Genomic DNA, 22,105 nt, shown 5'->3' on the forward strand with positions numbered 1-22,105 from the left:
AGAATAATTTTTCAATCTATTCCTCTTCCTTGAAAATAGTTATTAATTTTATTATGTGATATCATCTGTGAAACAATCCATTATACAGCCATCAATGACAATTCTGTAACATACAGCATAAGTTAATATTATTTTAAAATATAAACTCACCATATGTGACTAGTTGCAGGAAATGGGACCTAAAGTCGGATTTTTCATTTTTTTTGTTTTTTGTGCTTTCAAGAAGAGGATGAAATACTAAGCTTTTTTTAAAAAAAATCATGGTTCTAGGTGCTAAAGTTTCTAATATATTGCTTATTGAATATTGATATCACTGGTACATTATGTACTTTTCGAGAGAAATGGAAATTAAAGTTTTCATTTGTTTTCTTAGCAAACATAAGAAAGATTTAGGTATTTAAGAAGCACTGTGTAAAATTACGTTCTTGTTTAGAATGTAAAAAAAGCCTACAGGTAGCGCAAGATGTCAAAACATAGAAATGCAGTTTTTACACCGCAAATTCGTTGTTTTGTTCTGTAAAATTTCCTTTCACAACTTTAAGTCCCTTTTCGTGCAATGGGTCACATATAACCCTTGTGGCCATGAAGTTTTGAAATTACAGTAAATTGTATATTTTATCTGATCTACTTTGCAGTATATATATTGTTCTCATATGTGAGAATAGTATGTAATGTGCTTTTATTAAGCTGTAAAAACTGAAAATACAATGTCCTGTCACCACTTATTTGTAATATGATGAACGTATGTTTTCTTTACAAACTGTGTTTATTTCCAGAATAGTTAGGTGTATTCAATGTAGAATTGCACATTAATATAACAAAAAGTGGTATTTCATGTCTGATGAAATTAAATTCCTTGAGTAACCTTTTTTATCCTTACATGCATAAATGTAAGTCACCATTACAGAGTTGAATTGTGCATTAACTTGATAACGTGAATAGTTTTGTTGATGTACTCTACTGTTGAACTCTGATAATAATTGAAAAGTAGAATTACCCATCAGTGTTGTAATATTAATTTTATTTAGGGTCAAGTAGGGCTAACAAGATAGAGAAAAAAAAAGTCGGACTAATTTGACAGACTTTAAAATGTACCAGAGGCTCAGTTTGAAAATGTTCAAAACTGTGATTATAGAAGTACATTTTATGATCTTTACGGAGCAAAATTGAACAAAGTTTAAGGGGTTAGGTACAGCTTACAGCAGTAAAATTTTGGAAATATTCAACATTTTTTCCTCCATTACTGTATCGTGTACAATAATGAAAATTAATATGTGTAAAACACTGACATTCTGCTAAATGAACAAAATATTTTTACGATTAAAAAAATGATTTATTTATTTTTTTCAAAATTCAGTTCACTGTGCAGTGATGAAGCGTTTCCCACATAATTAAAAAAAACTATCCAACATTCTGTGCTAAAATATTTTGTTTGTATTTATGCATGTCATATCTACAATATTTCTCTACCTTTGATAGATTGACTGATAAAAAATAAATTCATTTTGAAACACTGTCAAATATCAGTATTATCTTCTAACACAAAATAAAAAAAAAATATTCATTAAGGAATGTAGTTGAAAGAGCATGCTATTGTAAACATGAGTTTCAGCAATAAAATAAAAGAGAGAGAACATGGAAAAGTTTACAAGTTTTTGAGTTATGAGGGAAATAATTCATCACTGCACAGTAAACTGCCACCATTTTGAATTTTGAAAAAAAAGAAAAATAAATATATTTTTTTTTAAATCGTAAAAATATATATATATATATTTTTCATATAGCAGAAGGACAGTGTTTTACATATACAAATTTTCATTATTGTACAAGATACAGTAATGGAGGAAGAAAATATTGAATATTTCCAAAAATTTTGCTGCTGTAAGCTGTATCTAATTCCTTAAAAAGAAATCATTGTCAGCCTCATAAATGCGTTAAAAAAAAAAAGGCAGTTTTGTGTCTAGAAAAAACTTTGACATCATGCTCCGTTACTTTTGTTATTGTTCTTGAATGAATAAAAATAGAATAGTTTTTAAATTTTCCTTGTACTCAGAATAGTGTCAGCTTTATTTTTCTCTAAAGAAAAAGCTGTGAATGTTGATGAGTCTTGCAGTATTTAGTTTATGAATGAGAAGGGCTATTATGATACATTAGAAGGACTATTATGATATGTTTACTATGAAAGAAATCGACTGAGTTGATCAATTTTCTAACTTAAAGTAATGTATTACCTCTTGAGATCATTTCATTGTTTCTCAGCCCTTGAGGGAGGTTTGAAGTGACATGTTGACACCTACAGTAGAGTTAAGTTAAAAAATTACACATATAGACCTTATTTACCTAACGATTTTAACTTAATAGTAATTCTTTTTACTGCTAAAAGTCAACACAACTTTGGAAAATACATTCATCATTACTTAAAAATGTATTTTAAGTTTATTTTAGCAATATAAACTTCATAATTTTCTCAGTCAATTTTCTTGTAAACCAAAAATGGTTTGGACACATCAGTTTTCTAGGATTGGTAGTAAGGTGTTAAAGTTTCAGTAAATTTTATGGGAAATCTAGATCATTACAACAGTTGATAAATCTCATCAATTTTAATGTGATTTCAACCAAACATTTACAGGTGGTACATTAAGTATCTGTGTGAATTGCAATAGCCTTACTTCATTGCTCTGTATAATATGGCCACATTTATACCCATAGAACTGTATCAGATAGCCAACAAGAAGGCTACACTGGTTTTGTTTTAATTTTTATCCATTATTACAAATAAAAAAATAAATGTAACTCCAAAGTCTTCATGTCTAAAGTAACACGTGACTTAATTTTTTTCAAATTTGTATATTGTCGTTGATTTTATGAAACCTTCTATATCAGCGTTTCTTAAACTTCTTTGAAGTGGGGACCACCTTTTTAAGTCAGAACAGTTCTGTGGACCACCTTACTCTTGTTCCTTTCGAAAGCAAATTTATCATTTTTGTAGCATATTTTAATACCAGTATACCTATATTTTAAATTCAATTAATTTTATATTAATATTAACTATTTAAGTTAATGTTAATAGAAGAAAATTTATTTTAGTTATTTTAATAATTCAAAGCTGTTAGAATTTGGATAATCTTTAAATTATTAATTAACAAAATAAATAAATGTTGGTACTCACAATAATTCTACAGGTTTACTTTTTACACTTGCGTGTTTCTTCTCTAAATGCCGTTTCAATTTTGCGGGTTTCATACACTCGTTTGAAAGCACTTCGTAACAAACAACACACCGAGGTTTTGGTTCACTCTCATTGCCACACCAAGTAAATCCAAGTTCCAAATAACTCTTGTAATATTTACGAAAGTATTTTTTCTTTGAACAGGACTAGATATTTCTTTAATGGCACTAGAATCACTGATATGAATATCTTCATACACAGCTTCTGAACTATTAACACTGCCTAAATGAAGCATTATAATCACGTTCCTTTCTTTTCAAAGATCCGGATCGAAGCCAGTTTTCCATTAATTATTTAACTATTTAACAGAGACATAGACAACTACTAGCGTGTACCACATAAAAAGGATTTCAAACAAATAACTGCTAAAAGGCAAGCGACGAATCTACAATGCACAGCATTTGTTTTAAGTTACTTGTGATCAGCTACAAAAAATATAATTAGAAAAGTATTGTAATTTGAATTTCTGGATCTATTTGCCCGGATTTTTAAATAGGCAGAGTCTAAAATTTCTTGTATCGTCATCTGGAAAAACAGAAATAAAAAGAATTAATCAGAAACATGCCCGATTTTCAAGTAAATACGCAATTTGGCATGTTCTGTTATTGGTGTACGACCATTTTAGTGTGCAGACTGAGTGTCGGCAAAACTATTAAGAAAGTCATAAATACATGAAAAGATTCGGTACTTTGGTCTTCTGTTATGAATTAGGGTGGTCCCTGGCTGGGTTACAGACGCGGGATGTGCAGGGAAAAGATGGCGAGAAACACCACGTTCATAATGCTTTAAATCCCTCCTTTGTTGCTGAGAGTAGAGTGGAAATTCAATAGACGAGTAGGGTAATAAATTTCATAAAATATCAGCGATTGCCATGTGTCATTTCCGAACTCTGAGATTTTCAGCTATAGTGTGATATGCAATTCGTTTGCATTTTATTTTTTATTCTGTCTTTTTTGAAGGACCACAAGGGCAGACCTCGAGGACCACAGGTGGTCCGCGGACCATAGTTTGCGAAACGCTGTTCAATGTGATAGTACAGAACATAATTTTTCAGGAGGAAGAAAAGAGTAATTAAATATCAATAGGTCTACACTGATGTCATTGGTGTTCATCATATTCACCAACATTTTCTACCAAATCATGTAATATTTTTATGTAGGTCTATTGATATTTAATTACTTTTATGCTCGACCATGCCGAAATGTAGTAATTATACACCTGGTAGCAGACCTGTAATGCATGTCATTAAAGTACACCTACTCATTAAAGGTCAGGTGTTTCAGCCAATGACGACTCAGGTTATAACTGTTCAGCCAATGACAGGTCAGCTTTCTACCGTTATAAAACCGCAAGTATCGATTATTCTCGGATATGCAATCGAAAGAGAATTAGCGAAAAGTCACGGAGGCTGGAAATCCAATACTGTCGCAGAAGGTTATGTTCTGTTACTATAATAATTAGCGTTAATTGTAAATGATATTCAAATAAATTCAATTTGTCATCTCGTTTTTCAGTGTATAATTTTATTTCAATGTTATCTCTGTAGGTTCTTATGGCCTAGCAAGGTCAATGTGGACGTCTGTTCCTCGGAAAAAATCAATACTTTCGCGTCTGCGCACATCTCACAACATACGGGACATTGCTCCAGGTCAGATACAATAAAATTAATAATATCAAGTTAGAAATATGGTCGAGCATAAAAAGTCGTATGAAACTCGCCTATAATGGTAATTAAGAAGCTCGTATGAAAATTATGAAACTCGCTTGCGCTCGTTTCATAAATATCCATACTCACTTCTTAATTACCTTTATTATAGGCTCGTTGCATAATGTACTATTTTCTTTGTCCAGAAAAAATTATGCTCTGTACTGCCATATAGGAGGTTTAATAAAATCAATGTTGATATGCTTTGATAAAAAAAATTACAGCGAATGATTAATGCTTTGTATCATAATAGCCCCACTTGACCTTAAATAAGAGGATCTACCATTGAACTGCGTGGCACAAGCAACTTACTATAAACAATTGAGTACGAGGTATGATTGAAAATTTTTTAGACTGAAGCAGCTACTGTTTATTGGTGAGGGGTTATGGGGTGTGGGTGTTGGATGTGAGGGAAAGAAAGCTTTTGCCCTTGAATGACCTTGAAAAGTTCATAGCTTTATGTTTAATTACTGGAAGATTGCACTTCAAGTGTTGATGTGTTAACAGCTAAAAAGTGAGTAAAAATGGACGAAAGATGGAACAAGCATTTGGGTGAAATTTTACTTTAAAAGTGTAAAATCAGCTTCAGAGACCTATAAATTATAGAAAAAAAGAGCTTTTTTGGATGAGAGTGTATGCAGAGCAAATTGTTTTCAAGTGATACAATAAAAATGGCTGAGAATTATTGTCGGACCGTCAGATCTGTGTCCCTTCAGCACTGTCGTCGTTCTTGGAAAAGTTAACGCCTGTACTCACTCCATTCCACCCGCTTTTCTCCCACCACGTTAAACAGCAGGCCACGAACCTTTCCGAATAGGGATGTTGCCAAACTTCCGTCAAACGGTGTCATAAATAACTGGTCCTCCATGCTACAATATCATTTCTTTCAATCAAAATACATCTTGTATTTCTACATTTTTTAAACCTAAATCCCATGTCTCGAATCACTTTCCATAGTTTTTCTCTCCAACCTTGGAAATTACTACTTCTCTCTCAAGCTTCAGTAATTTCTTCAATGTTGAAACTTCTTTCTGAACGGTACAAAATTCTTGTATCTTTCTTCTTAAGATACATCGGTTCATATCATCTACAATAATTAAAAGTTCCCTTAGTCTGTTCTTCTCTGGTGATTCTAGCTTTTTATCTCCTGCACAGACTCCCTCTCTCCTGATTTTCTTTATTAGGAGTTCTGACCTGTCTATATAAATTACATAAAATGTTGTATTATTAGTATTAGTTAAGTAAATCATTTTAATACATAATCAATTGAAATAAAATAAGCCTCACCTGTGATATCAGTTACTCTTTTCGTTGCCTGATTTATAAGAAACAGATATTGACCCGTTTGTTTCTCTTCATCGCAAAATGCTATTACGTACTTCCTTAATAATATTGCTTTCGCCACTTCGTACTACAGTATTCATGTTGAGTTGACAACACTGGACTGCAAGTGCAAATGTAAACTGTCCCACAAGAAGGCCAAAATTGTAAGTAGGGGGGACAGAAAGGGAGAGCGATAGAAAAGAGAGAGATAGGAATGCAGGGAGAGAAATGAATTACCGAGGCTGAGAAAGAATTAGAGTTCAGTTCGCATATCTTACGGGGGCACAGATCCGATGGTCCGACTATAGTTGAATATGACATACGGTTTGGTCAGCCTTCCGCCTCAAAAACTGATCATAACATTACCAGAACTAGTGACTTAGTGTGTTCTGATTATCAACTTACGATCAGAGAGATGCCTGATGAACTGGAGTTGAGCTTCTATGTGGTTTGGTCAATTTTAACTGGAAAATTGAGACTTTTGGGATCCCATTCTCCAACAAGAATCCATAAATCTGGATAATAGTACGAAAAACCTCTTTGGATGATAGGTGAATAATAAGAAAAAGTTCTTTCACCTTCACAAATAACAATTTATTAACACAACAATAATTTACATAATTTGAATAATAAAGTAAAATAGAAAAGAAAAACAAAATAAAAAATCACACTTAAAAACCTATGTACGTATATAATAATTAACAACCCAAACATGGGACATACAGAAGTTAATAATACACTAAAAACTGCCAGGCCCATACAGGGGTAAGCTCAACTAATATCTCGATTTAAGTCTGAAAAACCAACTTGCCAAAGAGGGGCAAAGACAAAGGAGAGAGAGAGAGAGAGAACGAGGAATAAATTAGCTCACTCTCGTTCACCATGCCTAAAATAGCGACCCACTATTCATACAATAATTAATTAACAAATGCAAAATGAGTATTATCCAATTAAACACCATGACCGGAGAACCACCTCCACAACATCACTCGAAAACACAAGTCCACAGTCGACTCTGCATATATAACAAACCCAGTCACAGTCAATGATGATTCAGCAAGAATATACATCACTAAACATATCCGTCATGGCAGATCAGGTATAGAACATAGACAGAGGGCCACAAAATGGCTAAAACTCTAAAATATACATTCAAAGTAGTGAGTGAGAGTGGTCACAAAAATCTATTAATCTAATAAACCTCAAACCTGAAATGCCCATTATGAACCAGGCAAGGACGTAATGCAACATTCTCATCAGCCGGTAACTACACGCTTTCTCTTTCTCTCTCTCTCTTCACAAAATGCCCTCAACTCGACGCTTTCTACTTGAAGAAATACGAAGCACGGAGAGGCAGTATGCTGCCCCCATATGCAGCTAGTCATGAGGTTGCTTCACCAATGGTCGACACAAGACTCCTCTCTTGGACGAAGCACTCGCCCCAGCAAAACTGGGAACTGTTAAAATTATGAATCCTCCAATAGGGAATTACGCCTCGAATGCAGGGATACACTCATCTTCTGGTATATGAAATAATAAATACAAAACAACTAGTGGAGAAAATAAGAACTAAAATACAGAGCCATCTATAAAAAGAGAAAGAAAATAATAGAAGGAGAAAGAAGGTCACGCAGGATCAACAAAATACTAATCAATAAAGGAAAAAACTGAGTGCCGAAAAAAATTGGCACAAAATTAAACATGCATTTTATGTCTTTGTAATTCATCCCGAAATTACTGTCAGACAAGCAGAATCAACATTGTGCTTTGAAGTGTGCCAAGAATTAATTGGGCCGAAAATGGGTTGGGGACAACTCGCCACAGAAAATTGGCCACAGAGGCAACTAGCCACATAATTGAAGTTCGTATCAAAGACAATTAGCCACACATTAAAATTCGTATGAAAAGCAATTGGTCATATACTAAAATTCGCTACAACTTGTAATATATGAAGGCAATACTCAAATTCGCAACAATTTTTAATATATTTCTGTGGTAACACAAGACAAATCCAGAAACTGTCAACTAATTCGGAATTATGGCGAAAGAAATTCACTTCATAAAATCAGAAAGAGGCTCTGATAAATTATATTGGCTACATGTACACGAGACTTAGAGAAAATAAGAATGGAGTTGTTTGGCGCTGTGACATGCGTGATGGGTGTAATGCAACAGTCACGTTATCAGAAGATGGAAGCAGAGTCGTCAAAGAACCGTCTGAACACAAGAATAATTCTGCTGACTGGGGAAGGATTAAGGCAAAGGAATGTACAGAGAACATGAAGGCAAAGATGGGGACTTCCCGAGAATCAAACTCTGTCATTATTCAAAATGAGTTACAGCATATTGCAAGCGAAGCCAATGTGAATCTACCGAAGAAACCATCTATTAAAAGAACTGTGGGCGTACCAGGAAGCTGCACCTACCACCTGAACCAAGGAATATTGACGAACTGAACGTTATAGCTGACAGATATACTAAGACCGTAAAAGGAGAAAGGTGGTGGTTGTATTTTGAACCGGAGGACAACGTGAAAGTTATGTTTGCCACTAATTCACATTTAAATAAATTGTTACGGTCCCATTTTTGGATAATGGACGGGACCTTCAATCATGCTGTAACTTTACACTATACATGTCAATGTACAAGGGGAATGGATGCCTGTAGTAATGACGCTGATGGAACGGAAAACCAGGGAGGCGTATGAAACACTCTTTTGAGTATTGAAACGAGAAGTAGGGCAACGTTTTGAAAATCAATTAAACCCAAGATTCATATCTATTGATTACGAAGTAACTGTTATAAACATAATCAAAAGTGAATTTGACGGGGTTAAGTTAGCTGGTTGACTTTTTCACTTAGCCCAGTTTTTCTGGAGACAGCTTCAGACCGAAGGATTGGTGCAGCAATATAATGTTGAAGAAAATTCAGAATTGAGGCACAGTTCCACTCACTCATGGCAAATTGTCTATTTGTGGCGAATTGTCTATATGTGGCGAATTGTCCCTATTACCAATTTTCTGTGGCCAATTGTCCCAGTTACCAATTTTCTGTGGCCAATTGTCTGGAACCAGCCGACAATGATTCACATTTGTTAAATATTACAATGTCATTACAGTCATGGGTTTATGGGTATGACCCAGAAACTAAAGCACAATCTTAGCAGTAAAACAGGCCTGGTTCGCCATGACTGAAAAAAGTACAGCGAAGTTGGTTGGATGTAAAGACAGTGTTGCTCTTTTTTCTTTTTTTTTCGATTGTCCGATATTATGCACCACAAATATGCCTGTAGGGAGCAGACAGTAAACAAGGCATACGGTAGAGTCTCAATTATCTGAATTAATGTGGACCAAGACTACCTCAGATAAACAAATCTTGGATAAAACGGATGGGTACTGAAAAACTGTGCTTTGATTAGAAATTAGACAAACTGTTGCTTAATAGACTAAATAGAATTAACAAACCAGATTAATATAAACTCTAGGCAGTACGTATGGGCTATTCCATCTCAAATCAACCGAAATATAGAGAAAATTGACCTTGCAATTTTTAAATACAATGAAACTTTTTCTGTCCATTGACAACTGTGATATAATGCTTTGTGCAAAGTTTGAGGCATCAGAACTTCATAGTGTTTAAATTTAAAATATTTAAATTTATTGTATTTTCATAAAATTAGCAACTTTAAACTGTTGTGGCTCCGAAACCCTTTCACCCAACGATCAATATCATGATTTATTTTAATGCTGAGAAATTAAAGTTTATATTGACATGTAAACAGTTTTTCTTACTTTTTATGGAAATGGAGAAATTTAGATTTTTCTTCATTAAGATGCCTTTGCTCACGAAAAAATATTTTTAAAATATATGGTTAGATTCTGCATTGAAAGTACAAATAAACACATTTTTTTACTGGTGCACCGTTGATAAAGTATTGAAAATATTAAATAAAGAAAATAAATAGTACGCGCATGAACTAACCAGCTGACTGTGAGGCGGGAGCTAGCCGAGACAAACAAGGCCAGGAGACATAAACACTTGATGTTTCGTCTAGTAGCGCATAGCTGGGCTAGCTTTATCACAAGTTTTCATAAACACAGGAGTAAAATGACGCCCAATGCTCGCTTATCTTCATCTCTCGGCCAGTTCGTGCGGTACTGTGCCATTCAAGTTTAGGCATGAGAAAATAATTTATTTAATACCCTCGAAACTTATTGCTGAGCCACTAAGCAAACAATGCCGAATCCCTCTTAATAATGCAAGATTTTTTTCTCAATATTTTTTACATTTTTACAAATGGGCAAAAAGACTAAAAGTAAGTAAAATCAGATTATCTGGCTCTCTGTATACAATAAAAATAAGTATTACTTCTTATCATAACCTACCAAATGTCAGCTTCAAAATGAGCTCCCGTTCAATGTTCTGCAGTAAATGGTTCCAGAGTTCTGAGCACTGAAAGAGTCTTGTGTTTCTAAAATACGCTAAATTTGTCACTCAATAGTACGAAAACCGTTTGACTTTTGATAGTATATTTTTGGAAATGCTCTCTCCTCAGTACCTTGTATAAATAGGGAAAAAATTAGAGTATTAAAAAAATGCGAGGTTTTTTACTGATCGATTTCATATGGAATAGCCCGTATACATTAAAAAAAGGAAATAATATGCATTAATGTACAGTATTTACAGTAATTTTTTGTTATGATCGGGCTCGGATAACATGGAACCTTGATTAATTCAGACTCTACTGTATTGCAAAGTGTTATTGAGTGGTTGCGTGAAAAAGTGAGGAATAAAATTCCAGCACTCTGACAAGACAAGAACTGGATCCTTTACTGTAATAATACACCGGCTCATTGTGCATTCATAATCACCGAATTTCTGGCCAAAATCATGTGCTTCCTCCCCCTCCCATTCTCCTGCATACAGCTCCAGTAGACTTCTATTTCCAAAATTGAAATTGCCACGCAAAGAGAAACAATTTGACACAATTGAAGAGACCCAGACAAATATGGAGAGAGTTCTTGACACTTCAAAGAAGGAAGACTTTCAGAAATGCTTCCAAAAGTGGAAACACTGTTGGAGTCGATGTGTTTGGTCAGAAGGGGACTACTTTGAGGGGAATGATCACAATAACCTGTACATTTTTTATTTGGATATTACAAGTGGAGTCTGAGATTTTTTCAGTCACACCTCGTAAACAAGCATGCTTTTGTCTGGTTGGTTAAGGGCTTGAGTGCTGCAAATGTCATTAATATGGCAACCTCATAATGGTGTTACATCTCGGAATACTCTTCATGTTGTGAATGGGACTGGTTTATTCAATTTATTTATTTTGCTAATAATTGTAACATAAAATATAATATATACAGAAAAACTTTAGCTCGCCCCTGAAAGAGTAGAACTCGTGCTCAGGGGCGGATGCCTGAATTAAAATTAATAAGTATACAATACAATTTGTCTTATGTCTACTATGCAATTATAATATTTAAATTTAAGTTTACAATTTTTATAAAATCTATACATAACTTTTTAAATTTAATACTAGAACTATTAGAATTGACAAGATTAGGATATTTAATATAAATTTGTTATATATTCTTGGGCCTAAATTACTACTATGATTAAATACTGTAACTGTGTTGCATTTTGGTTCAAACAATCTTAAAGAATTCATACCTTTTGTTGCATAACTATGAGAATACAATTCAAAATTATTTCGATTTTTATGTATGAATTTTATTAATACAATATAAAAAATTTGTCTTATGTTAAGTACATTAAAGTCTAAAAACAATTTTTGAGATGGAAAATCAATAGGTTTATGGAGACATATTTTAATTATTTTCTTTTGTAATAAATAAAGTGGATTAAAATTGGATTTAAATGAGCTACCCCGTCCTATAATTCCATACATAATTACCAATTGAAATAAAGTTAAATATATTGTGCGTAATAAACTTATTGACAAGTAATTCCTCAATAAAACAAAATACTATATTATTTTACGTAATTTATTACAAAGATAATTAATGTGTTGGTTCCATTTTAAATGATTATCGAAAATTATGCATGAATACTTAACTTCAGAGGACTCCTTATAATCGGACATTTCGTCGGCTTAGTGTCAAAGGACACTAACTTCAAAAATCGACTTTTTGAGTTATTTTAGTATCATGTTGTGCAAAGTAGCCTTTAGTGTGAAAGTAATATGTCTCTACAAATGATAGTTTTTTTTTTTTTTTTTTGGGAGATAGTGTTGTGTTAATTTAGACAGCTGCTGAGTGTCAAACAACACTATCTAGACTTAGTTTTCTTTGACAGTAACAAAATATAGACTAGAAGAACACTAAGTCGAGATAGTGTTCTTTGTGTCTAAATTGTTTAACATTTCTAAGATTTTATTGGTGACACTGCCTCAGAACATATAACCAAGAAGTCCACACCTGTGGAGTAACGGTCAGCGCATCTGGCTGCGAAACCAGGTGGCCTGGGTTCGAATCCCGGTCGGGGCAAATTACCTGGTTGAGGTTTTTTCCGGGGTTTTCCCTCAACCCAATATGAGCAAATGCTGGGTAACTTTCGGTGCTGGACCCCGGGCTCATTTCACCGGCATTATCACCTTCATTTCATTCAGACGCTAAATAACCTAGATGTTGATACAGCGTCGTAAAATAACCCAATAAAATAAAATAAAAAAATATAACCAAGAATGTGATTCAATAACCATAATGTTCATTGTTAGAGAACTGATATTTTTTTAATGAATAGAGTAAGCATTATTAAATCAATCCAGTTTGTAAGAAACGCAACATAGGATTGCTCTATAATTTCATACTCTTTTATTAGAGCTAAGAAATACTCAGTTCAGGGGCAGTTAATGGTGAAGTTGGCTTTAGCGACATATAAAATTTTACAAGGAATGAGTGATGAAGCTAATAAGAGCATAGTTGTTATTAGTCTATGTCCATTGTTGAATAACAGGGAAAGACCACAAGTCCTAAAGTAGTGGAAAGAAATTGCTGGTAAAAAAGTTCTAGACAAAGATTGTACAAAATGTCCCCTTAAATGCAATCTCTCATTTAGTGCTGAAGACAGACATGAAATTCATAAACAATATTGGAATATTGAGAATAACGATTTGAAGTGGCAATTTTTGATGGGCCTTACAGAAGTGAAGGAAATCCAAATCCAAAATGGATGAATCTAGAAGGCAAAACATAATTTTTTCTGATGAAAAATAAAGAAAAGATATGGGTATGCAGGGTTTTTTCCTCGCCATCTTTGATATATCCAACACAATAATAGAACATATTTTGAAAAAAATGATAATAACATAGTGGATACTGATCGAAGAGGAAAACATGAGCCCGGAGTAAAGAAATCTGAAAGTACTCGTGGATATATAGTGAACTACACCACTTCATTTTCAAGAGTACTGTCCAACAAGAGTACAAGAAATGACACTGCAAGAGAATATGCCTTGTGATTTAAATTTACAAAAAAATGTATGAATTGTACAAACAAAAATTCAGGAATGCTAATGTTCGGGCAGAAAAGCTTTCATATTATCGTCATATTTCCAAAAATAATTTTAATATAGCTTTTCATAATCACGGAAAGGATCAATGTGATAAATGTTATAAATATGATCACATGTCTGAACGTAAGAAGATAGAGACGGAAGCAGTTCATCAGGCCCACATTTAAAGAAAGGAAGCAGCTCGTCAAGTAAAAAATGATTACAAAATTAGGGCATGAGTAAACCATCTTTATTTTGTAAAATTTGATTTTGAAGCTGTGCACTACAGTCCAAATGTTAAAACGGGATGAGTGTTTTATAAACATAGATTAGCTGTATATAATTTGACCGTGTGTGATGTAGCCAACAGAACAGCAGAAAATTTTATATGGAACGAGGAAATTGCAGAAGGGGGAGCTGGAGAGGTACCATTCATATCTCTTTGCTCAAATGAAAAAAATTGCAGAATGGTAAAAGGTTCTGTTTCATGTCCGATACCTGTGGAGGACAAAACCAGAATGTGCTTATATCAACCATGCTCCTCTATGCTATGAATGTTTTGGATGTACCTCAAATTGAACATATTTTTTTAACCAGGACATTCACAAATGGACACAGTCCACGTGCACATTGAAAAAAAAAAACAGCAAAATATACAGAAATATTTGATCCATCAGGGTGATATACTACAGTTAGAGCTGTATCAAAAATAGAAGTGGAATAGAGTGATATATGATGTAAGAGAAATTCAGAAGACATTAATAAATAACAAGAAAGTTGACACTAATGGAAAAATTGTAAGATGGCTGGATATAGTGTGGTTCCAGTATCGGAAAAGTGAACATATATTTTTTAAATACAACTTTGATGAATTCCATAAATTCAAGCTACAGAGGAAGATTACACGTGGATTTAGGCTGGATAATCTTCAGATTAAACCAAAGCATCATGAGGCACTGAAAATATACAAGATTAGAAAATGAAAAATGTATTGCAACTGTGTAAATAGAACATTATACCAGAAAATTAAGAAATGGAGAACAGGAAATCGTAGCAGAAGATATTCAAAATGAAGAGTAATGAGTGATTATAAAATTAAGAGGAAATTTTAAACTTTTATATGAGAGGTGTGGATATTGATAAGTTGTTATTCAAAACATAAAATATTGAATCAAATAAAATATAATATATTCAGATTATAATTTTATTCATTGTCATTTAGGGCATAAATTCTGAGTTACATGTGTATTTTCTTTTCATTACTGCAGACAAACTTTTAAATCAACTGAATTTCTAGGCTTTGGTATTTTTTTTAATTAATTGATCATTAGTTAAATAACTTTTTCGTCCAAACCCCTCATCAGCTGTGGTAAATTAAAGTAACATTAGCAACTATTTAAAAACACTGTTGTTCTAAAATGCAATGTAAAAATGAAGCTAACTTTACTCTTTTATTATTTTATAAATGCACTGTTAACATTATTATTTCAGAAAATAGTATAAATGGATCTAATAATGATAATACTATGCTTTTATGCTTTACAAATAATATTAACTGGTACTTTTATAATAATGTTGATATGTTTTGAGTTTAGATAATGTTCCTTTATAAAGAAGAAGCAATATGATAATTGCTGCTCATCAAAATAAGTTAAATTTAATAATTTGCATTGTCAAATAGATCCATATTTTTTTTTATTAAAGCGTTTAAATTCAATATTTTTGGCATTTATTTTTAACACTATCTACTAAATTGAACGCTTCGTGTTAGTAACAAAGAACACTATCTCCAAAATGTGTTAATTTTTAAGACAATATTAAATATTTCTAGAAAATATGTATTGTATTGTCTTTAGGGTCATATTCTATACTACTAAGATTTATTACAAATCATCCGTCCTCAAGTGAGGTTGACCACTGGGATCCGGAATTAACAAACATAAAAGATAAAGGGAAATGAAACGAGCAAAATAATGATTCAATTTGTACGTTAAAAAAAAAATTTATGTGTTAACATATCGTCGGTTTCTTGGTAAAAGTGACCAAGTCCAAAATGCAGAATTGTTGGGAAAAGGCATTTAAAGGTTTAGTGATCCATCCAAAGATAACTGTACTTCTTTAGATGTTAGTAATAAGTTATTTTGAAGGTAAATATGCTGTATTGTTAGTTCTTTAATATAAAATTATGTCTTAAATTTTTATAATGCTTGGAAGCCTTGGAATGTGACTTGGTGACTTTTACCAAGAAACCGATGATATAGATGATAGTGTAGAATTTGAAGAGAGGCCTTCAGAATTTCCATTACAATCTTCTGAACCTCATAAAAGGGAATTTGAAAGGATTTAAGAATATTAGATGTAAATTTTGGTAAACAACTCCTCACTCCAAATGGTAAGCCTTTAACATCCCAGTTGTAAAGCAAAATGCCATATTTTTCACTGAGGTATGGAAGACAAGGTACATATTTAGCTCGCTTGTCATCATTTATCTGCAGTGCCTGATTCGTGTCTCGTTCAAAGCAAATCGTAGGGTCTAAGACCATCGCTTTCTGGGTTCTTCTATTGATGGCAATTATATCGACCCTTCTATGAGAATCATCTTCAGACACACAATGAATCTCCTCATGTACTTCCCATCCTCTGTTTCTTAGCAGGTTAGCAATTGCTGTATGGGCACGATGGTGTCTGTTGTTACGCAGTAGCTCTCACTTCTTACAGAACCCCAGTACGTGGCCAAGTGTTTCAGTCTTGCTGCAGCCGGGATGGCGACAACGGGTAGTACTGAAGGTTCTGCCAGGGACAGATCTCACTGCGGTGATGTTGCAAAACATCTTGATGGCATTGATGTATTCTGAATTTAAATTTTATGAACGTATTTCTTAAATTAAAGCAGTAACTTAAGAAAATGTACACAATTAAACTGTTTTTTTCCTCTCCTGTAAAGTTGTGATTTTGGAGTTAGTGTTCTTTGACATTAAGCCGTCGATTTACACTGTATAAGACAACAATCAGAATTATGTCATTTAATACTTAATATAGATGTAGGAGGTTTGTTACATTTTCAGATAATGAGAATGGAATAATTATGGTTTTATTTTCGTTGATAGAAAGATAATTTATGTAATAAGTGGTTGTATGTTTTAGAGCTCTGAAAGCTTTTGCTAGAGGTATGTGTAGATTTTTTTACTAGCATTGCAGGTTAACAGTGTTTTTGTTAAATATTCAAGTTACAGAGACAACAACATTGCGTCTAATAATGTATGTTAACTTTTATATTTGTGTTTTCTTGTTCCCGTTTATAGGCTCTTACTCAAAGTTATATAAACTCTTACAATATAAAGAAGAAAGTGGGAAACAGAATTACCACTGATATGAAACTGCGCAATGGAAAATATTCATCTGGAAAGGTGTTTACAAAAGCGAGTGATACAGGAAGTGCAAAAGCGAAGTTGAAGCGGCAATCAAATTTGTGTGTTCTCAGTGAAACCAGTGGTGATTCTTCAGGAAACAAGACAATAAAAGATAATTTTTCAACCCAGAAATCCCTTGGTACTTACAGTGCCTCTCGTGTGACAAATTCCAATAATTTCGCTGTTAAAACTGTTGATCAGCATTCATCATTACTAAACATGTCTTCAGATTTCCCAAGTAGATCTAAGAGGTCCTTCATAAAAAATGACTTGAGATCTTCAAGTGCTAGTTCCAGTGATGCAGTACAGAGTAATGTTACTGGTGGTAAATTACAAGATAACAGGCCAATTGTTATAGATATGACAAGTGGGGAAGAAGTGGAAAAAGTATGGAATCAGAAACCAAAATCTTCGAGAAATAGTATTAGAAATAAGGAAAGAGATTGCACAAATGTAGTACCAGTAAAAGGAACGGACGACTTACAGGTTGAAGTGATTTGCAGTTCAAAGAAGAAACGTAATAGGTCAGTAGAAGTTGTGTCTCGAAATGTGAGGACAAAGAGAAGTGATAGTGTTTCGTCACCTACTACTAAGAAGCAACCAGAAGCAGCAAACGATGTAGTGCTAGTTTCGAGCGGTAATATCAACAGGGGTCCGTCTATAGATGATGAGTGTTCCATTATCAGCATAGGAAGTGATGAGGAAATTGTTGTTCTTGATAGTACAACGAAATCAAAATTGAATGTAAATAATTCCAGTGATATTATTATTCTTGATACACCATCACCTCAAAAGAAAAAAAATTCTACTGTTATTGACTTGTGCACACCGTTAAATCAATCAACACCTCTTCGAACACAGCCAAAGTCTAAAAAAGACATAGAATGTTTAAATACACGTTCACTAGAACCTAGTATTTCACAACAGTCACAATTTAAAAATTATGTCTCTGTGCTGGGGAGTGAGAATAACAAGTCCAATTTTAGAGCAACTGCAAGTGGGAGTGTTTCTGCTGCGAATGAAGGAAGTAGGAATGTGTGGGTTTCTTCAGGTAATTTTATTCCTGTAACATCATGCAATCCAGTATGGTTTGCACCATCTACAAGCAAATATGGCAATAACATATATAATCCAAATCCAGATACAGTGAGAGAAGGATTCCGACCAGTCACAAATGATGGCAGCAATGTTGCAACATCATGCAATCCAGTACGGTCTGCTTTGGCACCATCTACAAGCAAATATGGCAGTAACATATATAATCCAAATCCAGATGCAGTGAAAGAGGGATTACGACCCATCGTAATTGATGGCAGCAATGTTGCAATGGGGTAAGGATTATTGAATGTTCTATTCTTTTAATTTATAGTTGAGTCAGATGTGAAAGTCCTTATATATTAGAGATGGGAAAAGTTGTTATTTTCTCGTAATGGTTCCAACTGTTCCAGTTCCTTGAAAATACTAGGTTCCAAATAACAGTACCATATGTAACTTGTGTGTAACTACAATTTTGCACAGTGGTATCTTGGAACCGCACGGTTGACTAGTATCTGATGGAACAGGTGCGTACTAATGCTAACACACAGCATTGTGAAGGAAATAGCCATTAGTGCCCTCAAAGGATCGGTTCAGATATTGAGAAATTACTTATATGGGAGTGATAATGGAAATTTCGAGTTATCTTAACCGATGGCTGTTGATTGGTTTAGATATCAATGCCAATAAATCCGTACTATTATTTTTCTCGCGGTATATGGCATTCAAATCATTCTAACCTATCTGATGATATTTTTTTTCCCCCTTTCTTAACTGTAAATGAGCACAAACACTACTTGGGTGTAAATTTTTCTGACATTTTGTATATTCGATTCCCTAACCGTTTCAAATGTATATCATTTTACCTTTTAGGTGTGTTTCCAAATTATATGTAATATGCTTTGTCAAATCTGGCAACTTTTTCATAAGCGAAGCTAAATTTATTTATTTATTATGTAACAGTGGTATTTTGGAACATGCACAATGTAATATAACAGTGGTATTTAGGACGCTAAATGATCACATACTTCTCTGTATGCCATGTGATGCAGTATGATGTCATAGTGCGCCGAGATGTGAATTCGTGGAAAAGAAATGTTTTCTAATGCCAAATTGAATTCGTAGACCAGGTTTGTTCGAAGCAGGAAATGTAATGCAATTTTAAATTATTTTTAAATTTTATTGATCACGAAATCGAAGTGGATCCCAATTGTAAATAAAACCTAACCTATTCTTTCTCTTCCGCTCAGCTCAAGTTTACAATAGTATAATTTCTCCAAAAATTAGTTAATAAAAGCTATAATAATTTCGGCCATGCTAAAATTCATATTAATACAGTCATGAAGATTAATAATCTCATTGTAATAAAATATGAAAATTTGCCATTATATTTTTGTAAATAAAAAAACTTCGACAATAGTCATGTTTTAACAGAATTTAGTTTAACTTAAAGAATTGGTAATGGAACTAAATTTGTAAATAAAACATAACCTATATATTTTCATCTCTCTTGATAAAATTCACAATGTAGTTACTATTATACTCTAATACAGGCATTATGCTAATAATTGTTTGATAGAATCCTATACTCAGTAACATTAGTTTCAAGATAATGTATACATTTTTTAAACTTATCAGATTACCAGGAAACAATTGGCATTCATGCAGTCCTCTCTGTAGATTGAAAACTCAAAAAAGTTTCATATCCATTGTTCAAGAATTAAAACAGAAAATCAATATCCCGAATTTAAAAGAAAACTTACAAATTAAACCAAACCCTTTAACTCTATTAAATATAGAATGTAATCTAAATTTAACAGAACAAATACTGAAATCAGAAGTAAACACTGAAATACTGAAACAAATGTCTTTAGAGACAATTAATATTAGGTACCCTCCACAAAACTGGCTTCATTTATACACCGACGGATCCTTGATCTCCAGAGAACAAGGTGCCGGTGCAGGTGTTACGTGGTATCTCTTCTCACTTTATAGATCACTTGGATGTGGAACAACAAGTTTTGATGGTGAAATCATTGCAATAAGTGAATGTTTCAGGAATCTTCTATGCCACATCAATAAATTTAGGAATGCAGTTATATTGTCAGACTCCAAAGCAGCTATTCTATCAATCGTCTCTAAACACACACCTTCATCTCAAACAGCAGAAATAATTAAAATGCTTTCTCAATTAATATCACTCAATAAAAGAATTGTATTCCAATGGATACCATCCCATTGTGGAATCCTGGGAAACGAGAATGCGGACGCTTTAGCAAAGAAGGGCAGCACTGCTACTTACAGACCTGTTACTAAATCTACATATTACTCTGTGAAGAGATTTATTAAATCTACATACTTAGACTTCAACAAACAAAATTTGATAACACAATCCCAAGGGAAAAAATGGAACTCTCTGCATCAAAATCCACAGTTAATTCCCGATTTACCACGAAAATCGTCTGTAGCTGCATTTAGATTGGCAACAGGCCATGATTGTTTGGCTAAACACCTGTATAGAATTGGAATATATCAGTCCCCTAACTGCCCATTGTGCAACTCAAACCAAGAAATGGATTTGGAACACCTCAAAATCTGTGCTTCATTGGCTGGTCATGATAATATCTTTGAAAAATATTGGAGTGCAAGAGGTCAAATGACTTCATTGTCAAACGCCTGGCATTAGAAAACAACAACAACATTTTTTAAAGAGGCTCTTCATATCTTTACTATTATCATTCACTTTAGGTTCCAACATTTCTTTCAGTGCGACGAAAGGATCCCCAATTCTGCTTTCAAACAGTGGCGCCAACTTATATGGGCTCGTGGGATCCGAGCCCACCCAATAATTTATCGTGTTGTCATTATGACATTTATTTAACTTATATCTCAAATGTTTGAGTCCATCCAGTGTTTTCTAAAAGTTGGTGCCACTGCTTTCAGTAGTGCCAAACGTTCCGTTCTGTGGAACAGGCGTTGTCATAATGCAGTTCCAAAGTGAAACGAGTATTTTGTAACAGCAAGTATTTCATACTAGCGTATTTTGGAACGTAGTATTCCAAGGTGCTGTTACATTTTGGAACAGTCCTAAGCAAGGAACTCTTCCAAAATAACTGTTATGTTATTTTTTCCCCATCTCTATTATATATGTTGTAAGTATGGAATGTTTTTAAGGAAAATTGGTAATCTTTCTTATACATTACCCTTCCCATATTTTCGTCCCCTTTCCTTATCCATAGCTTATTTTGTTGATGACTGCTATCTAGGGAAACTGTGTTGTGTCCTGTAATATTTTGATGCATAAAGTAGTTGTGGGGTAAGTATCCTTTGAACACTTCAGTTATTCCCGTCATTCGTACTAATTATTGCTGTTTCACATGGATAATATCTTACTTATGGTTTTTAAGGAACTCGAAGATTCAATGCCGCCCTCACATAAGCCTGCTATCTCTGTCCCTATCCTGAGCAAAAGGGGTGATATCTGTAGTAGTTACATTTTTAAGATTAATTAGTTATAAAAATATGTATTGTCGAAAATATAATTTCTTTTGAAAGAACTGGGAATATGTATTATGAAGTTAAGAATATTTCCCCATATTTAGGGTGACCAGACGTCCTCTTTTGTCCAGACATGTCCTCCTTTTTAGGCCTTTGTCCGTGGTCCTTGCGGATTTTTAAAATATCAGAAAATGTTGTCCTTTTCGTAACTAGTATGTCTAATATTTTGAAGTAGGGGCAGATATTTATGGAGATTAATTTTATCATTTGTGTTTTTTTTTTAATATTGGTGTTGGCGGAGATTTGATTTGTACTCTTGGCGGAGATTAATGAAAATTTTGGAAAATACAATTATTTTGGAATTCGAGTAAAAATCTATTGTAACT

The 22,105-nt window shown here is 33.5% G+C and overlaps 1 protein-coding gene across 4 annotated transcripts in view; it reads left to right on the plus strand.

Annotated features, from left to right (window-relative positions):
• LOC138713712 (probable ribonuclease ZC3H12D) overlaps positions 1 to 22,105 on the plus strand; it is a 91,625-nt gene that overhangs the window by 41,638 nt on the left and 27,882 nt on the right. For 2 of the 4 annotated variants that reach the window (XM_069846014.1, XM_069846016.1), the window contains exon 3: positions 17,079 to 18,517. In XM_069846014.1, coding sequence (XP_069702115.1) covers positions 17,148 to 18,517 — 1,370 coding nt within the window. In that variant the 5' untranslated portion in view covers positions 17,079 to 17,147. Of the gene's footprint in view, positions 1 to 4,775; positions 4,878 to 17,078; positions 18,518 to 22,105 lie in introns of all 4 variants that reach the window. The other 2 variants (XM_069846015.1, XM_069846018.1) reach the window with 2 other exon arrangements.

This window comes from Periplaneta americana, chromosome 14 (assembly GCF_040183065.1).
Source record: "Periplaneta americana isolate PAMFEO1 chromosome 14, P.americana_PAMFEO1_priV1, whole genome shotgun sequence".
Taxonomy (NCBI): Eukaryota; Metazoa; Arthropoda; class Insecta; order Blattodea; family Blattidae; genus Periplaneta; species Periplaneta americana.